The 22,708-nt window shown below is 37.0% G+C and overlaps 2 protein-coding genes across 2 annotated transcripts in view; one reads left to right on the top strand and one right to left on the bottom strand.

Annotated features, from left to right (window-relative positions):
• The window catches only part of STX18 (syntaxin 18), a 139,869-nt gene that overhangs the window by 9,892 nt on the left and 107,269 nt on the right, over positions 1 to 22,708 (top strand). The gene's annotated exons all lie outside the window — the stretch shown is intronic.
• On the bottom strand, positions 776 to 1,603 carry LOC118853018 (ribonuclease P protein subunit p30-like). The gene is given in 1 exon segment (XM_036762817.1): positions 776 to 1,603. A coding segment is annotated over 1 exon segment (804 nt). The 3' UTR covers positions 776 to 799.

The following is a 22,708-nucleotide window of genomic DNA, read 5'->3' as shown; positions in this document are numbered from 1 at the left end:
TTTAAGGTAGGATTTTCTTCAGTGGTCTTTTGGACCTCCTTTTCCATTTGGCTAATTTTGCCTTTCAAGGCATTCTTCTCCTCATTGGCTTTTTGGAGCTCTTTTACCATTTGAGTTAGTCTATTTTTTTTAATTTAAATTTATTTATTTAACATATTTAGTTTTCAGCATTGATTTTCACAACAGTTTGAATTACAAATTTTCTCCCCATTTCTACCCTCCCCCCCACACCAAGATGGCATATATTCTGATTGCCCTGTTCCCCAGTCAGCCCTCCCCTCTATCACCCTCTCCCCTCTCATCCCCTCTTCCCTTCCTTTCTTGTAGGGCAAGATAAATTTATTTTTTTTTCAGCATTATAAAAGTTTTACTCAGAGGGCAAATTTTAATATACCCCTAAACATACTATTTATCTTGAGTAGTAATATGGAAAAAATAAATTACTGATACAGTTGTACAAAAAGGCATAAAAGTTTTTAAAGAATAAGAGAGAGAGAGAGAGAGAAAGTAAAACTTCAATGAATTAAAACATTTTGTCAACATTTTATGTTCTCCACAATGTCTTACTTGCAAGCGGATAAAATATTGCTCTATTTTTCATTTAAACAAAGTTTATCTAAATTAATTCATTGGTCTGTTTCCTTTTTCATTGACTGGGACATAAAATAGGTTTATAAAATGATTAATTCCAACATAAAATTCAAGCAGGGAGCCCAGTGGAGTATTTTCTTCATGACTGCTGGTGACAGTCAATGAAAGGAGAGGGACGGGTCTGTGAAAGTCAAGGCACCTCTTTCAGTCAGTCCTCACATTTGGCTTTTTTGCAGGCTGGAACACTGTCATCCTCTTCAGTTGTTCTTGGCTTCTTTGTTGTATAAATAATACCAAGAGCAGTCTTTCTGGTTTCTCCATGAAGAAGCGTTGCCCTGCAATTCGTGGATACTGCTGCCTTGGCATCACTTTCAGAGAGCCCAAACAACAGGCCTAAGTTTGCTACATCATATGGTCCTCTTATTTCTAAAGGCCTTTCTGCATCACTAGATATAATTACGTTCTTCCCTTTGCAGATCTGCATCAGACTGAGTGCATTGGAAATGGTATATCTCCTCATTGTGGAGTCTTTGATGGCAGGAGAATAAGTAATCTCAAAGCCAATACCTCGTTCAATTGCCACATTAACGGGAGGTCTTCTGAAGTAAAATGGCAATTTCTCTGTTACTGTTATGCATACCAAATCTACATCTAAACTTGTGCAAGCAACATGGAAAAGTTTTTCTGTCTTAGGGAAAACTGCAACAATGTCATACAGCTTGACACAGGAAGATGTTGCTCTCAGAACATTGCAGTGAGATGGATCTGATACTATAAGTGTCAGTCTGCTTAGAATTTTAATTGGTTTTGATTTCCCCTATACAATAGGCAGAGATTAAAAGAGCTCTGAAGGAACTACTGGTTTGTCAATTTCCTGCTTCTTTTCCTTAAAGTTCACAACATGATTAATGGCAACAGTCGAAAACCCAAGGTGAGCGGCGTTCTCCAGAAGCCCCTTAAGCGCTTTCGTATCAGAGCCCTTCCTCAGGTTCAAATCCGCAAACACCACCATGCCAGCATCACCGCAAGATAAATTTCTACGCCCCATTGCCTGTGTATCTTATTTCCTAGTTGCGTGCAAAAACTTTTTTTTTTTGTTTTTGAACATCTGTTTTTAAAACTTTTAGTTCCAAATTCTCTCCCCTCTTCCCTTCCCACCCACCCTCCCTAAGAAGTCGAGCAATTCAACCTAGGCCACATGTGTATCATTATGTATAACCCTTCCACACTACTCGTGTTGTGAAAGACTAACTACATTTTGCTCCTTCCCAACCCATCCCGCTTTATTGAATTTTCTCCCTTGACCCTATCCCCTTTCCAAAGTGTTTGTTTTGATTACCTCCACCCCCATCTGCCCTCCCCTCCATCATCACCCCCCCCTTTTATTTTTTTTTTTATCTTCCTCCCTCTTCTTTCCTGTGGGGTAAGATACCCAACTGAGTATGTATGGTATTCCCTCCTCAGGCCAAATCTGATGAGCGCAAGGTTCACTCATTCCCCCCTCACCTGCCCTCTCCCCTCCTCCCACAGAACTGCTTCCTTGTGCCACCTTTATGCGAGATAATCCATCCCATTCTATCTCTCCCTATCTCCCTCTCTCAGTATGTTGCTCTCTCATCCCTTAATTTCATTTTATTTCTTTTAGATATCTTCCCTTCATCTTCAACTCACCCGGTGTCTGCTCTCTCTCTTTTACATATATCTATATATATCTATATATCTGTATATATACACACATACATACATACATATATACATAGATATATACATACATACACATTCACCTATATATATACATAAACATATATATATGCATATTCCCTTCAGCTACCTAATACTGAGGTCTCCTGAATCATGCATGTCATCTTTCCATGTAGGAATGTAAACAAAACAGTTCAACTTTAGTAAGTCCCTTGCAATTTCTGTTTCTTGATTACCTTTTCATGCTTCTCTTGATTCTTGTGTTTGAAAGTCAAATTTTCTATTCAGTTCTGGTCTTTTCACTGAGAAAGCTTGAAAGTCCTCTATTTTATTGAAAATCCATATTTTGCCTTGGAGCATGATACTCAGTTTTGCTGGGTAGGTGATTCTAGGTTTTAATCCTAGCTCCATTGACCTCCGGAATATCGCATTCCAAGCCCTTCGATCTCTTAATGTAGAAGCTGCCAGATCTTGGGTTATTCTGATTGGGTTTCCACAATACTCAAATTGTTTCTTTCTGGCTGCTTGAAGTATTTTCTCCTTGATCTGGGAGCTCTGGAATTTGGCGACAATATTCCTAGGAGATTTCTTTTTGGGATCTATTTGAGGAGGCGATCGATGGATTCTTTCAATTTCTATTTTGCCCTGTGGCTCTAGAATATCAGGGCAGTTCTCCTTGATAATTTCTTGAAAAATGATACCTAGGTTCTTTTTTTGATCATGGCTTTCAGGTAGTCCAGTAATTTTTAAATTATCTCTCCTGGATCTATTTTCCAGGTCAGTGGTTTTTCCAATGAGATATTTCACATTGTCTTCCATTTTTTCATTCCTTTGGTTCTGTTTTATAATATCCTGATTTCTCATAAAGTCACTAGCTTCCACTTGCTCCAATCTAATTTTAAAGTAGTATTTTCTTCAGTGGTCTTTTGTACCTCCTTTTCCACTTGGCTAATTCTGCCTTTCAAGGCATTCTTCTCCTCATTGGCTTTTTGGAGCTCTTTTGCCATTTGAGTTAGTCTATTTTTTAAGGTGTTGTTTTCTTCAGTGTATTTTTCAGTATTTTTTTGGGTCTCCTTTAGCAAGTCATTGACTTGTTTTTCATGGTTTTCTCGCGTCCTTCTCATTTCTCTTCCCAATTTTTCCTCTACTTCTCTAACTTGCTTTTCCAAATTCTTTTTGAGCTCTTCCATAGCCTGATGTTTTTCTTGGAGGCTTTTGATGTAGGCTCTTTGACTTTGTTGACTTCTTCAGGCTGTATGTTTTGGTCTTCTTTGTCACCAAAGAAAGATTCCTAAGTCTGAGTCTGAATCTGAGAACTTTTTCGCAGCCTGTTCATGTTCCCAGCCAACTACTTGACCCTTGAGCTTTTCATCAGGGTGTGACTGCCTTTAGAGTAGAGAGTACTTTGTCCCAAGCTTGAGGGGCTGTGCTGTTGTTTTCAGAGCTATTTCTACACAGCAAGCTCTGCCACACCAGCGCTCTTCTCCCCCAAGAACTGCCAACCCAGACCGCGACTCACATCTAAGCAGGCTCTGCACTCCTGCTCTGATCTGCCACTTAATTCTTCCTACCAGGTGGGCCTGGGGCTGGAAGCAACTGCAGGTGTAGCTCTGTAAGCAGCCTCAGAGGTGCACCACCTCTGCCACCCCACCCCCCACTCCCACACCCCCCCCCCCACCGCAGCCCCGCAGGGGGGTGGGGGGTGGGGGGGGAGGGGTTGGCCTCCAGGAAACTCCTTTCACTCTTTCCCTGAAGTTTTTTCCCACTAACCTTCTCTCTTTTCTTTGGTGTTTGTGGGTTGAGAAGTCAGGTAACTGCTACAGCCCACTGATTCAGGGCACTAGGGCCTGTTCCGCCCAGCTCCTGATCTGGTTGGTTCCGGGCGCAGCCCACACTAGGCTGTGCTCTGTTCTGCTCCCAGCATGGTGGGATAGACCTTACCCAGCGACCATCCAGGCTGTCCTGGGCTGGAGCCCTGCTTCCCTCTGCTATATTGTGGGTTTTGCAGTTCTAGAATTTGTTCGTAGTCAATTTTATGGGTGTTTGGAGGGTCCTGGGGGAGAGCTTTAGGGAAGTCCCTGCTTTCTAGCTGCCATCTTGGCTCTGCCCCCCACTCACACTTTAACTCAAACTTTTTGGACCAATGTACTCAAAAACAAGTGTCTAATACTTTTTTGAAATATTAATCATCCATAGCTTTATTGGTTTTTAAATTTTATTTTGTTTCAAATGGGTTTCCTTATCTTCAGAAGTACATATCCAGTGGCTTCTGTTCTGTGTCTGGTCCATACTTGCAGATTTGCCACCATTGTCATGTCTCCAGGGCCTGTGCTGTTCCACCACTTGTGCCAGTACCTACTGCCTGGAGAAGAGCTTTGAATATTGAGGAGATTGCCTATACACAAAAGAACAAAAAGTATTCAGCACCATATGGGTTTGCTGAAAGCGAAACTTGTCAATACAGAACACAGCCTTTGAAACTCTCCACCTCAGACTATGCCTAATGAGAGGGTTTTGAAGTGTTGAAATCTGGAGATGCCAATGATGCTGATCAGCTCTCCTTCTGTGGATAAGTCGATCTTCTTGAGTTTAATGATGTCCATGTCCAGTGAAGCTGTGTTCTTTGACTTCACCACTTGAACATATTTCCCATGGTGTCTTTTAATACAAGCGAGCCAACAGTCAGCCATTAGATCTTCCAGGAATCATTAAAGCTGCTGTGTAATATTAATAGCTTGCATTTATATTGCTTTTTAAGGTTTGCAAAGAGCTTTTCATTATTAACTCATTTGAGCCTCCCAATAATCCTGTGAGGCTTGTGCTGTTATTATTTCTGAGGCAGATAGAGTTTGGGCGGGGGAGTTTAAGAGGAAAATGTGCACCAAGAGGGAAACCTAGAAATACCCTAGAGCAGGGGTGGGGAACCTGCAGCCACCAGGCCACATGTGGCCCTCTAGGTCCTCAAGTGGGACTCTTCTACTGAATCCAAGCTTCACAAAACAAATCCCTTTAATAAAAGAGTTTGTTCTGTAAAACTTGGACTCAGTCAAAAGGCCGCACCCAAGAACTTAGAAGGCCACAGGTTCCCCACTCCTGCCCTAGAGTCCCATGTATTTCCATAAAGCTTGTCAATAGGAAAATGGAGAAGGATTAAAAAGGGACAGGTTTAGGACAGAGTTGATAATTAGGAAGGGATTTTGGTTTTAAAAGTTTTAGTTGCGGCATTTTGATTGATCACGTGGGAGTTGTCCTGAACTAGGTGACTTTGAATTTGTTTCCTGGAAATCAGAACAGACCATATTCTCTGGACTCTCCTCAGACCCCCCACGCTGAAGTGGACTTTTAGCCTGACCAGCAGCTTACTCAAGCCAGTAGCTAGATGAATGTGTGTGCTAAGCAGCTTTCCTTTGGTAGGGAGGTGGGGGTACCATTACTTGTATTGGAATCTGTTTCCTTACCATCAGACACTCATCATCTTGTATTTTTCCTTCATAGAAGACTAGATTGAGAATAGTTCTGTGTGTGTATATGTGTGTTATATGTGGTGTTGTGGTTCTTCCAACTGCCATTCCACCTATTTGGACTCCTATTATTCCCTGGAAATGTTGATTCCCATAGCTCTGCATTAGATTATTTTAATACCTACAGCAAATTTCTGACCCTTAGAGCCTTTGACCATCCTCTCCGCATCTCCTTACTTCACCAAGACCTGGAAGACCACTTCAGAGTTGAGGGTCTTACCCTTTTTTTTTTGATAGGCCCACCTGACTCCACGGGCACTGTTAAGAGTGCTGAAGAACAGACAAACTGACATTGACAATCAAGAATTATAAACAACAAATAAGAAATAAGATGTTTTTCTCTGTATTTCTTTTCAGGACTTTTGGAAATTCTGCCACCTTTTTATTTCTGTTCTGTCTGCTTTTTTTGTATTGTTGTAGTCAGGGTATACAAAACCCTGGTTCTGTTGATTTTACTTTGCAGAACCTCATATAGGTCATTCAGTATTTCTACAAATACTTTATGGTTGTTTTTCATAAGTACCAACATTTCCCAAATATCAAAGGACACAAAAAACATTTTCCAGCTTGCTCTTTCTCCCCATACCATAACTCTTATCCATATAGTCTCCAGTTCCAGTAAGGAAATTATAAGCCATCCCCCAAAAGACTTGTAAATTTTTCTGATTATGTCATGTCTGAGAGTCATGTTGGATCTCCTTCCTTCCCTTCTTTGCTTTGGACTCAGGATGGAAGAGGGGTGGATAGGTGTGAGTTGCAGAGATTGGTGGAATCTCCTGGTTATTTTCACAGCGTAATCACTCCAAATTCTTAGCCAGTAACAATTTGTTCCCTACTGCTTACTATCTCCATACATTTGTTGAGTTAAAGGGTGTTTTATTTATTGTTTCTTATTTTCCTACTAAAACTTTTTTTCTACTTTTTTCCCCATTGAAACAGAATGATTTTTTTTTCCAGTTGAGAATAAAAGTTGACACTTGACTTGCAAACCAAAAAAGAAAAACCCAACCAAAAATGATATGCTAAAAAGATCTGTGTTTTCATCACTTCCTCCCTACAGCAGGAGTGCCTTGAAGCAGGGACTGACTGTGTGGAGTATGAGACTCTCCATTGTAGTGAAATAGATTTGGGATATGGATTCCCCAGTGGCAGAATTCCTCTTTTGGCTGCGGATAAAGGTCCATGGCTTTGTACTTTTTTGAGGCTATGTAGACAATGAAACCTATGACGTGGTTGCTATAATCATACTTATACCAGGAAATTAGCTCAATAAATTGGTCATTAAGGGTAGTAGTACCAATATCAGCATCAAAGGGAAATGTGGATGTCATTGTCAGAGTCAGGATGCAATGGGTCCTCTGTGTAGCCCAACATGCCCTTCAAGGTCGCCTTTGTTGCTTGCTTTTACATTGTTATGTTTTTCAGATTTTTCAAGGCATCAGGTCAGATGCACAATAGATACAGTGGAATTAGGAACAAGGAAGACCATTCCTATGAGCTTCCTATCCAACTTAGGAATGACCCTGCCCACAGCTTTAGCAGCACCAGTAGAATCAGGGATATTGTGGACAGTGCCATGCTCATCATGCCACAGGGGCCATCTGCTGTTTTTTGAGTAGCAGTAATGTCATGGACTGTGATCATGAATCCTTCTACAATGCTAGAATTGTCAGGGATGACCTTAGCCTGGGCGGGTGGGGGAAAGCAGATGGTATTGCGGGAGGCATTATTGACGATCGTGAGAGAATTATCATATTTCTCATGGTTCACTCTCATCACAAATATAGGGGCATCAACAAAAGAGGCAAAGATGATGACATGCTTAGTTCCATCCTTCAGATTGGCCTCAGCTTTTTCCAAGGTGACAAAGATACCAGTGGACCAACTATCTCCCCATTGATGAGATCACATTCTTGGAAAATAGTAATGGCTTTTCTTTTGATCGCCAGTTTTCTGTTCTCAGCCTTGACAATGTCCTTGAACTTGCCACTGCTAGAATAATATTAGGAAATAAACCATGTGGTTGAGATCGATGAAGAGGTTATTGTTCAGTCTGCCTCAGGTGAATGCAGCCCTGATGATCAGGGCTGCCCAACATGGATAAATCCATTAACCTTTATCATCTTGTTTAAGGGATGTGGCTATAGTGGCAAATACTGGCCATAGAGCTTGAGAGGCGAGCCATCACTTGGTAGTCAAGAAGGTTTCAATAGGCTGAGTTTAATGAGATAACATTTAATAGGGACAGATATGAAGGCTATCACTCAGCTTCACAAGTCAGCTGTACAAGTATAAGATGGGAGAGATGCAGCTAGAAAAGTTTCACATGACAAAAGCTCCAGTACGAGTCAGCAGTGTGATGTGATAGCATCAGCCATATAGCTAGGAATCCTGAGGTCTGGGGTAGGAAAACAATTACATAGATTTCTTAGGAGAATTTACCAACCATGGGTTTCTAAGCACAGCTTTGGAAATGACCTTCTGGGTTGAGGTTGACTTCAGTTGCAAGAGTTTTTACATTTTCAAACTGCTAGACAATTTATAACACTAGGGAATGGCCTAATGAGAGTTAAGCACTGAATTGTCACAGTCATAGTTATCCCTCTCCCTTTTTAACCAATCATTTGCCATCTCTACTCCCATATGATCATTCACATTTATCCCCTTCTCATATTTATGTATTTGCCATTTATGTTTATATATACTTGTATAAATATGTATGTATAAATATGTCACAATTTATGTAAATATATTTATGTGTATACATGTATAATTACCATTTATATTTATATAACTGATTGAGTCTCTGATCACCTCTTCCTTGTATTATTACAAAAGCCTTCTAATCAGTACCCCGATTCCATTCTCTTCCTTCTTGAAGCCATCCTCCACATGCCATTCTAGAGCTCAAGAAGCTTCACTGGTGACCTCTTGTTGCCTCAGGGATAAAATATAAACTCAACTTGGCTCTGGCCTGTCTACCTTTTTAGACTTAATTCATATTATTTATCTTCACATTTTTGTCAAGCTGGCTTTCTTGCTTGTCCCTGAACTCCTTGTTCTATCTCCCCCTCCATTTCTTTGAATAGACTGTTCAACATGTCTGGAATGCATGCCCCCACACACCCTCCCCCCACTTTATTTGAACGCTTAAGTCCTTTCAAGGATTAGTTTATGTGCCAGCTCCTTTATGAAGTTTTTATGGTCCTTGTACATTGTTTGTACTCTCCAACTCGAAGTATATTCTGTTTACTTATCTGTGTAAATATTTTATCCATCTAGTAGAATGTAACTCCTTGAGGGCACAACTTTTTGTTTTGCCTTTTTATTTCCAGAGTCAAGCAGAGTGCTTTACACATATGAGGTACTTATTTAAATGTTATTGAGGTGAATTGAATTATGTTCTCTGAAGTGAAGGTGCTTTACTCTACCTTGGACAGATCACTACTGAAGGATAGTGAGCAGTGAAGACTGTATTTGAGGAAGAACATTGATAAGCTAGAACATATCCAGAAATGAATGAGTCAGAGTGGATAACGGCCTTGAAACTGTTAGGAAGGCTATTTAACCTAGAAGAGGGTAGACTTATTAAATGGAGACAGTCACTTTGAGATATTTTAAGGGCTCCCACATGGAAGAGAGATGGACCTTGTTTTCTCAGTCACATGAAGATCTTCAGCTCAAAGTTTGGCAAGAATACTATAGAGTGGATGCATAATTTGTGAGTGGATTGAAGTAGGTATTCTCTGAGGCCTTCCCTCATTGGTTAATAAGTGCCAATTGCATTGAACTCTGCCTTTGATGTTCTATGATTCTCTGTAGATTGATAGCCTAGTAGTTATATGTTTTATAACAATGAAACCATTAAAAAGAATTCAAGTCTAAAGTAATGTGTGCCTTCTCCTTGAGTTACAATTGTTTTATATATACATTGCCTCCAAACGTACATTGTTTCATGTAATAGGCATGCTCCCCAAAAGCTGCAGCTTTTTACAATTTAATAATTCAGGTCACTTATCAATATGGACACTTTGTCAACTCCATCGTAGCTGCTTTCATCAATATTTCATATGTATTTGCCTTATCTCCCAAAGGACCATGCTACACACTTCTGTATAGCCAAGATAGAGAAAGAGCAGTCAGACAAGTAGGGAAAGATTGTCATAAAAGTCAGGGGAAGAGAGATTGGCTAGGAAAAGGAGGTAGTCACCATTCTGAGAAATTTCAGAGATAACAAGGAGAAACTGAGGATGTTTCACTTTTATAAGAGAAAACACAAGGAACATGAGAACTTTGTTCAAGTGTGGGAAGAGCTAGAATGTGGCAGAGGAATGAGACTTTTTCTTGTTGGCCTTGGAGGCTGAACCAGGAGAAGTGGGAGGAGGTTGGAAAGGGAGCAGTGTTGGCTTCAGAGGTTTGGCAAACTACTGGTTAGGGGAGTTTAGGGAATTCCTTTCAGGTGCTGTTTGGAGTTGGTGATTTGTATATTCCTTCCCAACTCTGATTCTGTGATTCTTCAATGCACTTACACAGTTTCCTCTGTTGCAAGACACTGTGCTAGGTGGTGGGTATACAAAGACAAAACAAAGTAGTCCTTGCCATTCTACTGGGGGATACAGCATGTACAAAGTAATCCTGAGAGAGAGAATGCTAAAAATTGAGGGCTTCAGGAAAGACCTCATGGAGGTGGTAATACTTGGGCTGAGATTTGAAGCAAGAAAAAACCTGATGTGCCAAAATAATCAGAGTAGTGTTATATGTGGAAATATGTGCCTTCCTCCAGATTGGAGATTGGCAGAATAAACTATAGTATATGTACATACTGGAATATAATTACATTGTAAGGAATAGTGACAGCAAGACTTCAGAGAAGTACAGAAACACTTGTTTGAAGTGATACAGGTGCTAATATTAAGGATTTGTCTTGGTTGATAAAGACAGATGGAATGAACCTCAGAGGTAGAGAGATCACTGAGTGATGGTGTCCAAAGGCCTATCTGAAGTGGTGGTTTGTAACAAAGCATATGGTAACAACGTCTGCTCCTCCTCCTCTCAATGTGAGATGGGGCATGATAGAAGGAGCAAACAACACTAGAGAGGGTGGCCAGTGATTCAGTATCTTCCAGAGAAAGCCAAGTTTCTATGAATTGAAAAAGATGTAAAGAATATGTGAGAAGAAATGGTTGAGGATGAAGGGAATTGTGTTAACGATTGAGGAGAACACAGTGGAGAGGAAGGGCAAATGGGGAAGGAGTCTGTGGAGCGGTAGGATTGAACTGGATGGTAATCATATAGCAGATGTAGAAGGGAAGGGGGTTTGTTTATACCTTGAGGAATGGTGACTGGATAATTGTTTTAGAGGAAGCACAAATTTGTTAGCCATAGGTTAGTTGATTGGGACCTCTACCTTGTAGGGTCCTCTTAGGATGGAGAGCAGCATGGTGTGGGAGGAGCTCAGAGTGCTGGCATCAAGGGGGTCAAGCCAAAGTCTTTGATCCTTCAGAACTGAATTCTACTCATGTGATTCCATCTTTTTCATGTAGTAGATAGAACATTGGATATGGAGCCAGAGAATCTGGGTGCAGTTCCAGGCTTTGCTACTTGCTGTGTAACCTTGGGCAAGTTGCTTAAGGTTTCTAGACTTTAGTTTATTATTTTGTAAGGTGAAGGGCTGGAACTAAATTATCTTTGGATAGTTTTTTGTTTTGTTTTGTTTTTACTGTGCCATGACCCACCAAGCTGGAAAGGCTTTAAGTAGGGTTTCATGATGGACTGAGTTACTCTCTTAGTCCCAGCTTACTTACTCTAGTTGTGAGTCTTATCTCTAGATTGGACATAAGGACATAAGGGTAATGAATTGGTATGGCCAGAAAACTACCAAATACCATTTATCAGCTTCTGGAATGGTTGTGACTTTTCTGTGGAGGGAGTGTCCAAACTAGTGACTTCATGGAGCCTTTAATTATTGAAGTATGATGTATCTTCTCGCAATAAATTATAAATTCCATATGTACCAGAACTATTTTGTAGTTATTTGAATGGTCCAGAGTTTACAGCATTGTGTACAACAAAGAATATAGTGGATGCCCAAGAAATACTTGTTGGGTGATGAACCATAATATATTATTCGCAGCCTAGTTGGTTGCTAGAGTGATGGAAATGATAGGATTTACGTTTGACTCAACTAAGGGCCACTTAAGTGGTGTTTTGAATTTAGAAAATCATTTGACCCTTAAGTTTATAATTATGCACACCAAATTCATACAAACCCTGCCGGTTCAGTTGTATAGTGTATACTTCCTTTCCTAGATACCTATATGTTTAGGTACTGCATGCCCCATACAAAATAAATAAAATCTTGCCTCATAGTACCTAGGCAGGTTTTCTCACTTTTCTTTACAACTGGTTCTTCTTCATACTTTAGATGCTTCTGTTATTTCCTGTTACTAAATAGCATAAAAGAGAGTAATCATAATAAGGCCGGAAAAACCAGGTTGGAGTCCAATTATAAAGGGCCAGATTGTGGAATTTCAAATAGAGGAATTAGAATTTGAGCCTAGAGGTAATAGGGAGCCATTGGAGTTTATTTAGCAGGGATATGATATCGTCAGACCTGTGCTTTGGAGAAATCACTTTGCAACTCTTAGGTACCACTTCACAATTCTGATGTATCACCTCACACCTCTCAGATTGGCTAATATGACAAAAAAGAAAAATGATAAATGTTGGAGGGGATATGGGGAAAATTGAGATACTAATGCACTGTTGGTAAAGTTGTGAACTGATCCAACCATTTTGGAGAGCAATTTGATAGTATGCCCAAAGGGCAGTCAAACTGTCTGTACCCTTAGCATACTAAGTCTGTATCCCAAAGAGATCCAAAAAAAGAGGAAAAGACTTATTTGTACAAAAATATTTATAGCAGCTGTTTTTGTGGTGGAAAAGAATTGACAATTGAGAGGATGTCCATCAATTGGGGAACAGCTGAGAAAGTTGTGATATATGATTGTAATGGAATACTAGTGTGCTATAAGAAACGACGAGCAGGATGATTTCAGAAAAACCTGGAAAGACTCACAAGAACTAATGCAAAGTGAAGTGAGCAGAACCAGGAGAACATTGTACACAGAACATTCACAACTGTGAATGACATAGCTATTCTCAGCAGTACAATGATCCAAGACAATTTCAAAGGATTCATGATGAAAAACGGTATCCACTTCCAGAGAAAAAACTGATATAGTCTAGATGCAAATTGAAACATGCCATTTTTCATTTTATTTTTTCATGTTTTCTTTTGTCTGTATTTTCTTTCACAACATGACTGATATGGAAATATATTTTGCATGATTGTACATGTATAACCTATATCAAATTGCTTACCATCTCAGGGATGGAGGAGGGAAGGGAGGGAGGGAGAAAGAGAATTTGGAATACAAAATTTTAAAAAATATTAAAAATTGTTTTTACATGTAATTAGGAAAAATTGGAGACCAGTTAGAAAGCTATTCCAGTAGTCCAGGTAAGAGGTGATAAAGGCAGACTAGGGTGCTGGTCATTTGAATGGAGAGAAGGGGACAGATGCTTAGAAAAATGGTGGAAGGTAAGAACTGAATATTGATCTGTTCATGTGGATTTGAGAGAATGTTGTTTCCTGCTGAAGAAGTTTCTTCTAAAATTGAGGGAAGATTAGTAATGATTGTCTTTGGACCTCCACAGTTTATTCCCTGTGTCTTTTATTGCTGATTTAACACAGTGTAAGAAGAAAAATAAGTATTTTAGTTTCAAATTAGTTTTCTGTTATGATGGAAACAATTTCTTTAAGAATTCACCTAAAACTTAGGGGACAGTAACAGCTTTTTGATTGTTAAGGATAGACTGGAATGGAACCCATTATCAAACTGTATATTAAGCTGCCTTGTCTTTTTTCTGGCTTTGTTGTAGTAATGTATATTTTTTTACTGTCAGTGCACAGTTTATGTTCCTAATATTAAAAAGGAATTATATAATGATTACTTGCTGTGAAAAGGACTAGTTAAACATTTCAACTCCTTAGGATACCATTAAAATAATAAGGAAATTATGTTTAATTTTAAATGGTGAAAAGATATGTTTTAAAAATATCATTGCTAAAAAAAATATCATTGCTATTAAGCATTTGTTGTACATATTCAACCAATTTTTTGAAAGTTAAATCCCAAAGCACATTCATATCTTTGTGCAGGTGGAGAGGAAGCATTCTTGCAAAATATGCAGTTTGATGTCATCTACACTTAACTGTAGGGCAAAAGTTTATATTCCCCCAAGTGTAGTGTGTGATTGTTGTTGGGAACTTGGGAGCTATAGATTTCCTGGACCTACCTATTGGAATAAGAAAAAATACATAAATGGGTCCCTGGATGAAGGAGGGGTGGTGTACTTTGTATCTCTGATTGGCTCCAGACCCAGAGGCATCCAGTTGTAGGCAAGCAGTGACAGGAGGAAGTGGAATCAAAATTAAATTAAGGAAAGGAAAAGAAGAACAGAGATATCAAGGAGAGGTGATGAATTTTCTGAAAGTTTCTAAATACCTAATCTGTGGGCAAGTGGGAAATCTGTGAATGATCCTACAGAATTTATTTCAATTATGTCTACTTAAAGAGTGAAATCTGGAAGCATTTCAGTTCTTTCAAAAATGGCTTGCTCTTTACTCTTCTCATTTTTTTCAAGCTTAAATTTTTTTTATACCTTAGTTCAGCCCAACTGGCACAATCACATTTGTTTTTATACTTTTTAAGCCTAACTTTTAAGTCATCACCTAAATCTTAATTGATGTTTAGGGCAAGGTGCACTTTTTACTTTTTATTTCTAGCCTGGCTTTACTTTTTGTCCTAGGCTGTGTTCCTGGAATCTTAGATCCAAGAATACTTTTCCTCCCTCTTTTGATATCACTGTTTCTCCTAGTCATCCTGAGTCATCTTTGATTCCAGAGAAGAGACAGCATCATATTGTGGAAAGACCCCAAGATCTAGAGCCAGAGAACCTGAGCTTATGCTTCACCTCTCTTTAATATTGCAGAGCCTACGTTTCCTTGTCTTCAAAATGATGGATTAGAGTAGGCTCTTTCAGGCTTAAAATCTATATCGTAAACCCTTTGTTCCAACTAAATTGATTTACTACTGTTCCTTTAGTGTGCCCTGTAATTTCCCATCTCAGTGCCTTTATGGGTGGTGTTCTTCTTGCCCACAGTACTCTTCTTCCTTTTTTCACTTCTGCTAATAATAAGAAAAACTCTCATTTAGGAGGCTCTTAACTGTTATAAAATGCTTTAATAATAATAATAATAATAGCTAGCATTTATGTGGCATTATAAGGTTTGCAAAGTACATATGTTATCTCATTTGAGCATCAATATAACCCTGTGAAATAGTATAAATAACTATCCTTATTTTAAAGAGGAAGTTTGTGCTCAAAGAGGACAGTGTGCAGTGCTTTGTATATTGTCTCCAGCTCAATGTGAGCCCCTTGACAAGGACAGGGACTATTTTTTGCATGTCCCCAGAACTTAGCCCACTGCCTGGCACATGATAAGCACTTAAGAAATTCTTGCATATGGATTGCCCTGTACCATCCTGAGGGTTTCAAACCCAGGCCTTCTGACTCTCTAGGGCTGTTTCTGCTGCAGCAGATCACTTTTGCAGAGCATGCTTTTTCACATGCTGCGTAGATCCTTCAAGGTCTGTGGCCTAATTCATTCCAGCCCCAAATAATTTCCCATTCCTCTGAACTCATGGTTTGCATCCTCTATACCACTTCTTTGGAGATTAATCATGGCTATCTTGTCATAGTTCTTATACTGGGTTTTTTTTTTGTATGCCTACTTAACATTTGTGATATTATGTACCTTCCCATGTTTGTTGCCAGTGCAAGTAGATTAAGTCCCTGTAGGGCAGGGGCTTTGTCTTAGGTTCTGTGTTTTCTACAACGCCTTGATCATCACATATTTGTTGACTGATTCTCCTTCCAGGGATGGAGATGCCACAGTTTTCCTTGAACAGATACCAGTGTTTAACACCTCTTCCTCAGGAAGTTCTTATGGCTAACTTAAATGTTTATTACAGTTTCAATCAGTTTCCTTTAGTTCTTTTCCTGTGACATTGAAGAACAGGCATTTAATTCCTCTGTGAAAATAACATTTCAACTAATTAAGTTGCTTCTGGGACTTGCTTTCTTCAGATAAAATTATCCCAGTACCTTTACCATTACCTACAAATCCTTTTTTTGTGTCTACTCCTTGTTGTTTCTTTATTTGACCTTTTAGAAAATTAAAATTTTTCCCAGCTATGTAGCCCCCAAAATGACAGTATTCCCTTAAGGGCCTGATCAAATTTTTAGATAATAGAAATATTTGTTTCTTTATCTTGGATGTCATATTTCTATTATGTGAGTGTAATTTTAACCTAAAATCATAGCATCTTAGAGTTGAAAGAGTCCTTATGAGTCATTTGGTCTACTTTAGGGCAGGAAAGAGTCCCTTATATGAGAAACATTCCTAAGAAGTACAGACTCTGGTTGAATATCTCTGATGAAGAGGAGCTTAAATAATGGCACAACACCACTGACTCCTGTTTAACTTGTTTACTATGGCTCATAGGTCTTTTTTCCTATTCTTAATCATTTCTTCATGTGTAATTAAAAAGTTTTAATTGATTTACTATCTTTCACTAGTGTCTATTTATCCTACTTTTGGCTGCTCATGCTTTTATTGTTTAATAGTCATTACTTAATATATCCCCAAGTTGATATTGGTAGGGATGCCAGTCAACTTAACCATTTGCTTCTTAACGATGAGCCTTGTTTTCGTAGTTAAAAAAAATATTTTGCCTTATTAATATTCCTAAGTTGAGTCTTGGGGCATTATTCCTTTAATAGTATAGTCCAAACTATATATTACAACTTCTTTAATGAGAAAAAGCATTATGCTACAATGGAAAGAGAAATGGTTTTGGAATCAGAGAACTTGTGTTTAAATCCTCACTTTGCTTCTTGCTAGCTTGTGTGGCATTGAAGAAGTCACCTAAACTTCCTGTGTCTCAATTTTCTCATCTGTAAAATGAGAGGGTTGTACTGGATGACCCTAAGGCTCCTTCTGGCTCTAAGTTTATGATCCTATAAAAATCATGTGAGATGTAAATGTTTACTGAAATGTGGGTATATGTCTCTATCTAGACAATTCAGTAAACAAATGGTTATTTTCTGAAGATCAGGACGTTGAATAGTATTGTACTAAGTGCTAAGAAGAAGATGAAATACAGCCCTGGCCCTCAAGAATCTTAACAATGTAGTGGTGTTGGAGAGAAGGGATGAGATGCTACATATACAAAAACAGTTATAATGGAGGTTATAATATGTGGTATCAACGATAGGTTTGAAGGAAGGGAACAACTTTCTTTTATATGCTGACAAGTCAGTTACTCTAATGCTAAGTCAATTAAACTGTATTTACCAGAAAGTACTGTGGATTACATTCCTAGTACTGTAGTTTCCAAAGGAATAATTTGATAATTTGTTCCTTGCATTTATATTTTTTGATGATTTCTCTTAAATTATCCAATTTCTATTTTATAATTCTTAGTATAATTTTAAAAATTTATCTTTTATTTTAAATTTTAAAAATTCTTCTTCTCCTTCCCACCGTCTTTAAATCTTGCCTGCATTTCTGGATCCTCCTTTACTAAACTCTTGCACTAGTTAATTTCTGGCATGTTACTTTTAAGTCAGGCCCCTTTGCTAAGATCTAATTAGGAACTAAGAATGTTTTCTACAACTTTTATGTCATGAATAGACTGACGGGATCACCATTTTATGCCTCCAACTTTTCCAAAACAAAATGTATTAGGGCATTATTTAAATCCGTATGCCCAAAATAATAAACACAAGCACAATATTTAAATCAGTTTTAAAGGATTGCCATATAGTCTGTTTCTTCATTATGATTCCTTCTTATTTTTTTTTTGTTGAGAGCAGGGAAAACACAAGTCTAGGAGTGGAATAAATACGTTGCTGAATCTCCAGCACTCTTTGAACCAGACATCATTTGTGTTCATTTTAAAATAGCTGGGTCATTTTTTTATTTATTGTGAAAACAAACAACCAATGGTAACAACTGGCATGTGAAAGAAAAACAGGCAATGGTGATGAAAACCATTTAATGATTAGTGGGGAAACAAATATTGCTTAATGAAAATAAAAACCATGTCTAAAGGACCTAATGCTGACTTTTGGAAATATAACCATGTTGCGGTCTTTGGTGTACCCTATGTCCTGTACAGTAGATATTGTTTAAAATTGCTTGGGAACTGGAGCTTGCAATTGTGAGCCTGGAATGTCCTGCAGATAATTAAGTTGTGGTCAGGCTTTGGAAAAATAAAAAGTTCTCGAACTATGATTTTATAAACATGCTACAATAACATTTCTTTATATTTCACAGTTTCTTATAGAAAACTGATACTCTCATGAGGCATTGATTAAAGGTAAAACATCAAGAAAGAAAAAATATTAAATTAAAACTTCACTTAGGATGTTGACAGTTGGCTGGTAATATTAAACAGATGTTCATGTTCTTGGGCAGAGTCTTTCTGAATTGCAAAGTTGTATTTTTTTAATGACAACTACAAATTTTTGATCAGTTAATAATTTTAAATACCCTTTTCTACAGTCTTCTCTACTCTAACTTCATCTGCGGTTTGATCCCTCTTGTTGATATAATGATTGGTGAAACCTTTGCTGCTTATGCTAACTTTTTTTTTAAGCTAAATCTATAGATTTCATATAACCTCAGAAATTTATTCCTCGAAATAATGTTAAGATCATTGAGTAGAACTTTATGTTCAGATTAATGATTATAGTTTACTTTTGTGTAAGCTTTACATTGGTATCTGAGTGCAAAAGTTGACTCATGTTGTAGCATTGTGTTTGTGTGGTCAGTTGGAAAGGCTTTATAATATATCTGTATAGCCAACCATGCAAATTAGCCTATGCTCACATGCTGAGGGGCTAAAGCAAATCAGGCTTCATATCTAAGTGAAATCAGGCAGTTTTTAGAAATATGAAATTTTGCATTTTCTTTTTAAGTACTTCAATGTTGGTAGGCTCTTGTGTTCTAGGAGAACAATCTTCTTACACAGGACCAGGAAAAGAGGATGATCTAACAGAAGAGGTAACTGAGATAAGAGTCAGTACAAATTTTGTGGGCTGGTGGACATTTTTTGCTGACCCCAGGATTTAAAAAAAAAAACACCCAAAATTTCTGTGTAGAACTTCCTGGATTATTCATTGTATTGTATGGGTTCTTTCAAAATTGTGTGCCTTTAAAGAGATTTTTTTTTTTTAGTGAGAGCCTTTATCATATTTACAACTCGTTTTCTTAGTTTATTTTAGTAGGCATAGGCCTTTTTATTAACCTGGAAGAAGAATTAGTTTCTTTGGATAGATTTATTTATCTTGGCACTATGCATTGTTTAGACATTTTTTTTTTAATCTCTGATTTCAGTTCTTGGTGTATGGAATGTATCTCCAATAAACATAAATAAAGGTAGTTAAAAATGTTTAAGCTTTTCTGTGATACCTTTTTTTTTTTTGCACAAATACATACTTTGTAAATCTTTGGTTCTGAGAGTTATTTCTTACTAGAAAACATTCTTTTAGAAAACTTTTTTAATGGAAAGTATTTAAATAGGATCTAATTATGTATAGTTTTCTATTAAATAACATTTCTTAGACTTAAATTTCAAAGTAAAATATTTTAAATTCATATTTTATGTCATAGACAAATATGAAAGTATTAGTTTACCGAATCGTTAAACTTCAGTTTGCTTTTTTCCTCAAACTCTGATTTTTCTTAAAAATGCTTTTTTTTATTAAGCTGAAAATTTACACATGCCTGTAGAGGCCTAGCAAGTTTTACTGCCTCATAGATAAATCTTGGAAACTTGGAATATTACTTTATTAGCGATTTAATTGAGAAGAGTTGAGGACATTGAACTATGGTGCAGGGCATTGAATGATGCTATTATTACATGTATTACTTAAGAAGGAATTTTCATTCTGTTTCAGTTCAAGAACTGAAAAAAGCCTGTTTTATCTCTTTATTTTCACATCTAGAAGCAGAGCAGGTTAGACAGTATGTTCACAGTTTTATATTAAACAAGTGTTTCATTTTATTCTTTTCCAATTTTCTACCTTTAAAAGATAACACATTCTTAATAGTACTTTATAATGAATGGTCGTATTAACAAACTTAAATGGAAAATGGCATTTTCATTTTAATATTATTAGTCCAGCATAAGATAATTCCTGGTAAATGACATTCTTTTGAGGTATTTTTGGCTTAGCATTCTGATCCTAATTTCAGTATTATGCTTGACTTAGCAATAAGCTGCAGCATTTAGCTATTGTGAATTGTATTAGGTAGACTTTATTTTCTTTATCATTGTGGTATTACATTTTCTGTTATCCCTCCTTCCATATTAAGGTTTAAGGATTATTTTTTTATCATGATGTTCAATTAGATTGGAATAGGGGGAGCTGGGAGGAGTGATGGAATGGGAGATTTTCAAAATAGAACTATATGGTGATTAGATAATTACGTCATTTAGATTGCTTTCATCTTTTTTTTATCATCTCAGTTGATCATTCCTTTTCTTTGCACAGTATTCACCTCTTAGTTGATTTAAAAGATAATAAGCCTGATTCTATCAGGGAAGAGAAAGTAAATTGCTGACTTTTGGAGGCTTATTAGCCTCATTTACTACTAAGTTACTGATTTATGGCCTAGAAGTCACTTATTGGTCCCTAGCGGTCTGAAGCAGTTAGTACACCTTAGAAAGTTAATGTATATTCTTCCTTAAGATCTTATGCAATAGAAATTAAATTCTTTCGTTTTTTTGTTTCCTGATTGGCTTATTTAAATACCATTTGAGCTGCAACTATGAATTGTTTACAGTTTTTTAAAACCTAGTATTGCAAATAGAAAGAGGACCTATATCTATAGCAATGTTTGTATATGTACATATATACATACATATATCTCCCTATATATTTGAAAACTTAGAGACTAGATTAATCTTGTATTACAGATAACTTGCAAGAAGCAAGGAAATTCTGTAAAACCTTATATGAGTGCTAAATAGCTTGAGACATCAGGACCCCAGAACCTTTTTGTCAGCTTTATCATGCTTAATTTTCATGAAAATAAAGTGTTTGTTGCTGTGGTTTCACTCTGATTGTAGCATTGGCTTATGTATGATATTTTATTGTCCCTGTCCTGGAAAATTATAGCAGTTTTTATAAGGAGTGGTTTGTGGGTTCACACAACCCACTTGGAGTGCCATTTACTATAATTCTGTTCTAAAAGAACCATAAAACATCACGTAAATTGTTTCAAAAGGAAAAGGCCTTTTTTTCTTTTTTTTTTTCTGGGAACAAGAAACTGAGTGGAAATCTATTCAGGCTTTTTTCCTTGCTTCATGAATTTCATTGTCTTTATCTTAGATGATTTATATGATATACTAATTTTGTTCCCCAAAATGCAGTGTAAGTAGAGGCCTTGACAAATTTAGGCTAAAATAAAAAATCCTCAGAGAATAATATCATATATCTTACATAGTCTTAAACTTTTTTCTTAAAGTTCATTAATTCAGAAGAAATAGAAACTATTGACTTATCATGAATATTTTCATTAAACAAATGTCTTTTTTAAAGAAATGCATATCCCTTAGCCATATAGATTTTTTAGTGTCTTTGCAGTTTATATGAAAGCCCCATCCTAGGTAGTAAATCTTACGAAATGCCTATTTAAAATCATGAATACATTTACCTAAGAAATTCCCTTCATATAACAGACCATTTAGAATGTCAGAGCGATTTGAGCAACATTCAATTTCTAGCTTGAGTTTTTGTGGAAATACTATTTTCTGTGTATGTATTGCTGTTACATTTGCTTTTAGCAAAATGCTACAAAACTTTGAGAGTAGAGAAGGTGAATTTCATTTAACTTCTTGTAGAATACTTACATAGAGAATTGTTCCCTTAGGCTCTTAGTGTACTTTAACAAATCTGATAATGGAAAATCAGTTTTTACAGAAAACATAAATTGGAGGTGATTATTTACTTTACAAAAGGATAAAATGAATTTGCAATAGGATTAACTTAAATAGTATTCTCCTCTAATACACTTAAGATGATTTGATTTCCAAGAATATTTTAGGAAACACTTGTATATGTGAGGACAACTGCACTAGTAAGTGATGTTAAGTAGTTAAGTATCTTTATATTTTAAAAATACATTTATCTTCTTCCATCTTTCTTTTCTAACCAAATTAATACCTATTTTATTATCTTTAAAAACATGATATTTCCTTTTTGATGTAGATGCTACTTCTGAACCATACCCCTTTGATTTTTGATAGTGAGTCAGAAATAAATCAAGCTCATTAATCTTATAGAATATCATTGTAAATGTTACCTAAGTTCTTGAATGCAATTTAGAAATCATTTTCTCTTTGGGACAAGTTTAGCTACTAACTACCCATATCAGTAAATCAGGATAATGAATGTAGGTGTCATTCTGACTACAAATTCTCAGAGAGAGAGAGAGAGAGAGAGAGAGAGAGAGAGAAAGAGAGAAAGAGAGAAAAAGAGAAAGAAAGAGAAAAAGCAAATTCCCATAAAACACTATGATCCCTTAAGTCATTCCTTGCCCTACATCATCTCTTTGCTGACTTTTTTTTTTTTTTAAGTAAGAGGATATTTCCACAAAGTTGATAATATCCCCAAGGGGAGAGAGGCAAGGTGCCAACAAAGAGAAGCTTGGGAGTGGAAAACAAGATTATAATTTGGAAAGATGTGAAAAGGAG

The sequence above is a fragment of the Trichosurus vulpecula genome, chromosome 6, assembly GCF_011100635.1.
Source record: "Trichosurus vulpecula isolate mTriVul1 chromosome 6, mTriVul1.pri, whole genome shotgun sequence".
NCBI classification, from domain to species: domain Eukaryota; kingdom Metazoa; phylum Chordata; class Mammalia; order Diprotodontia; family Phalangeridae; genus Trichosurus; species Trichosurus vulpecula.
Note: the sequence above shows the minus strand (reverse complement) of the source record. Positions and strands in the feature narration are given on the sequence as shown.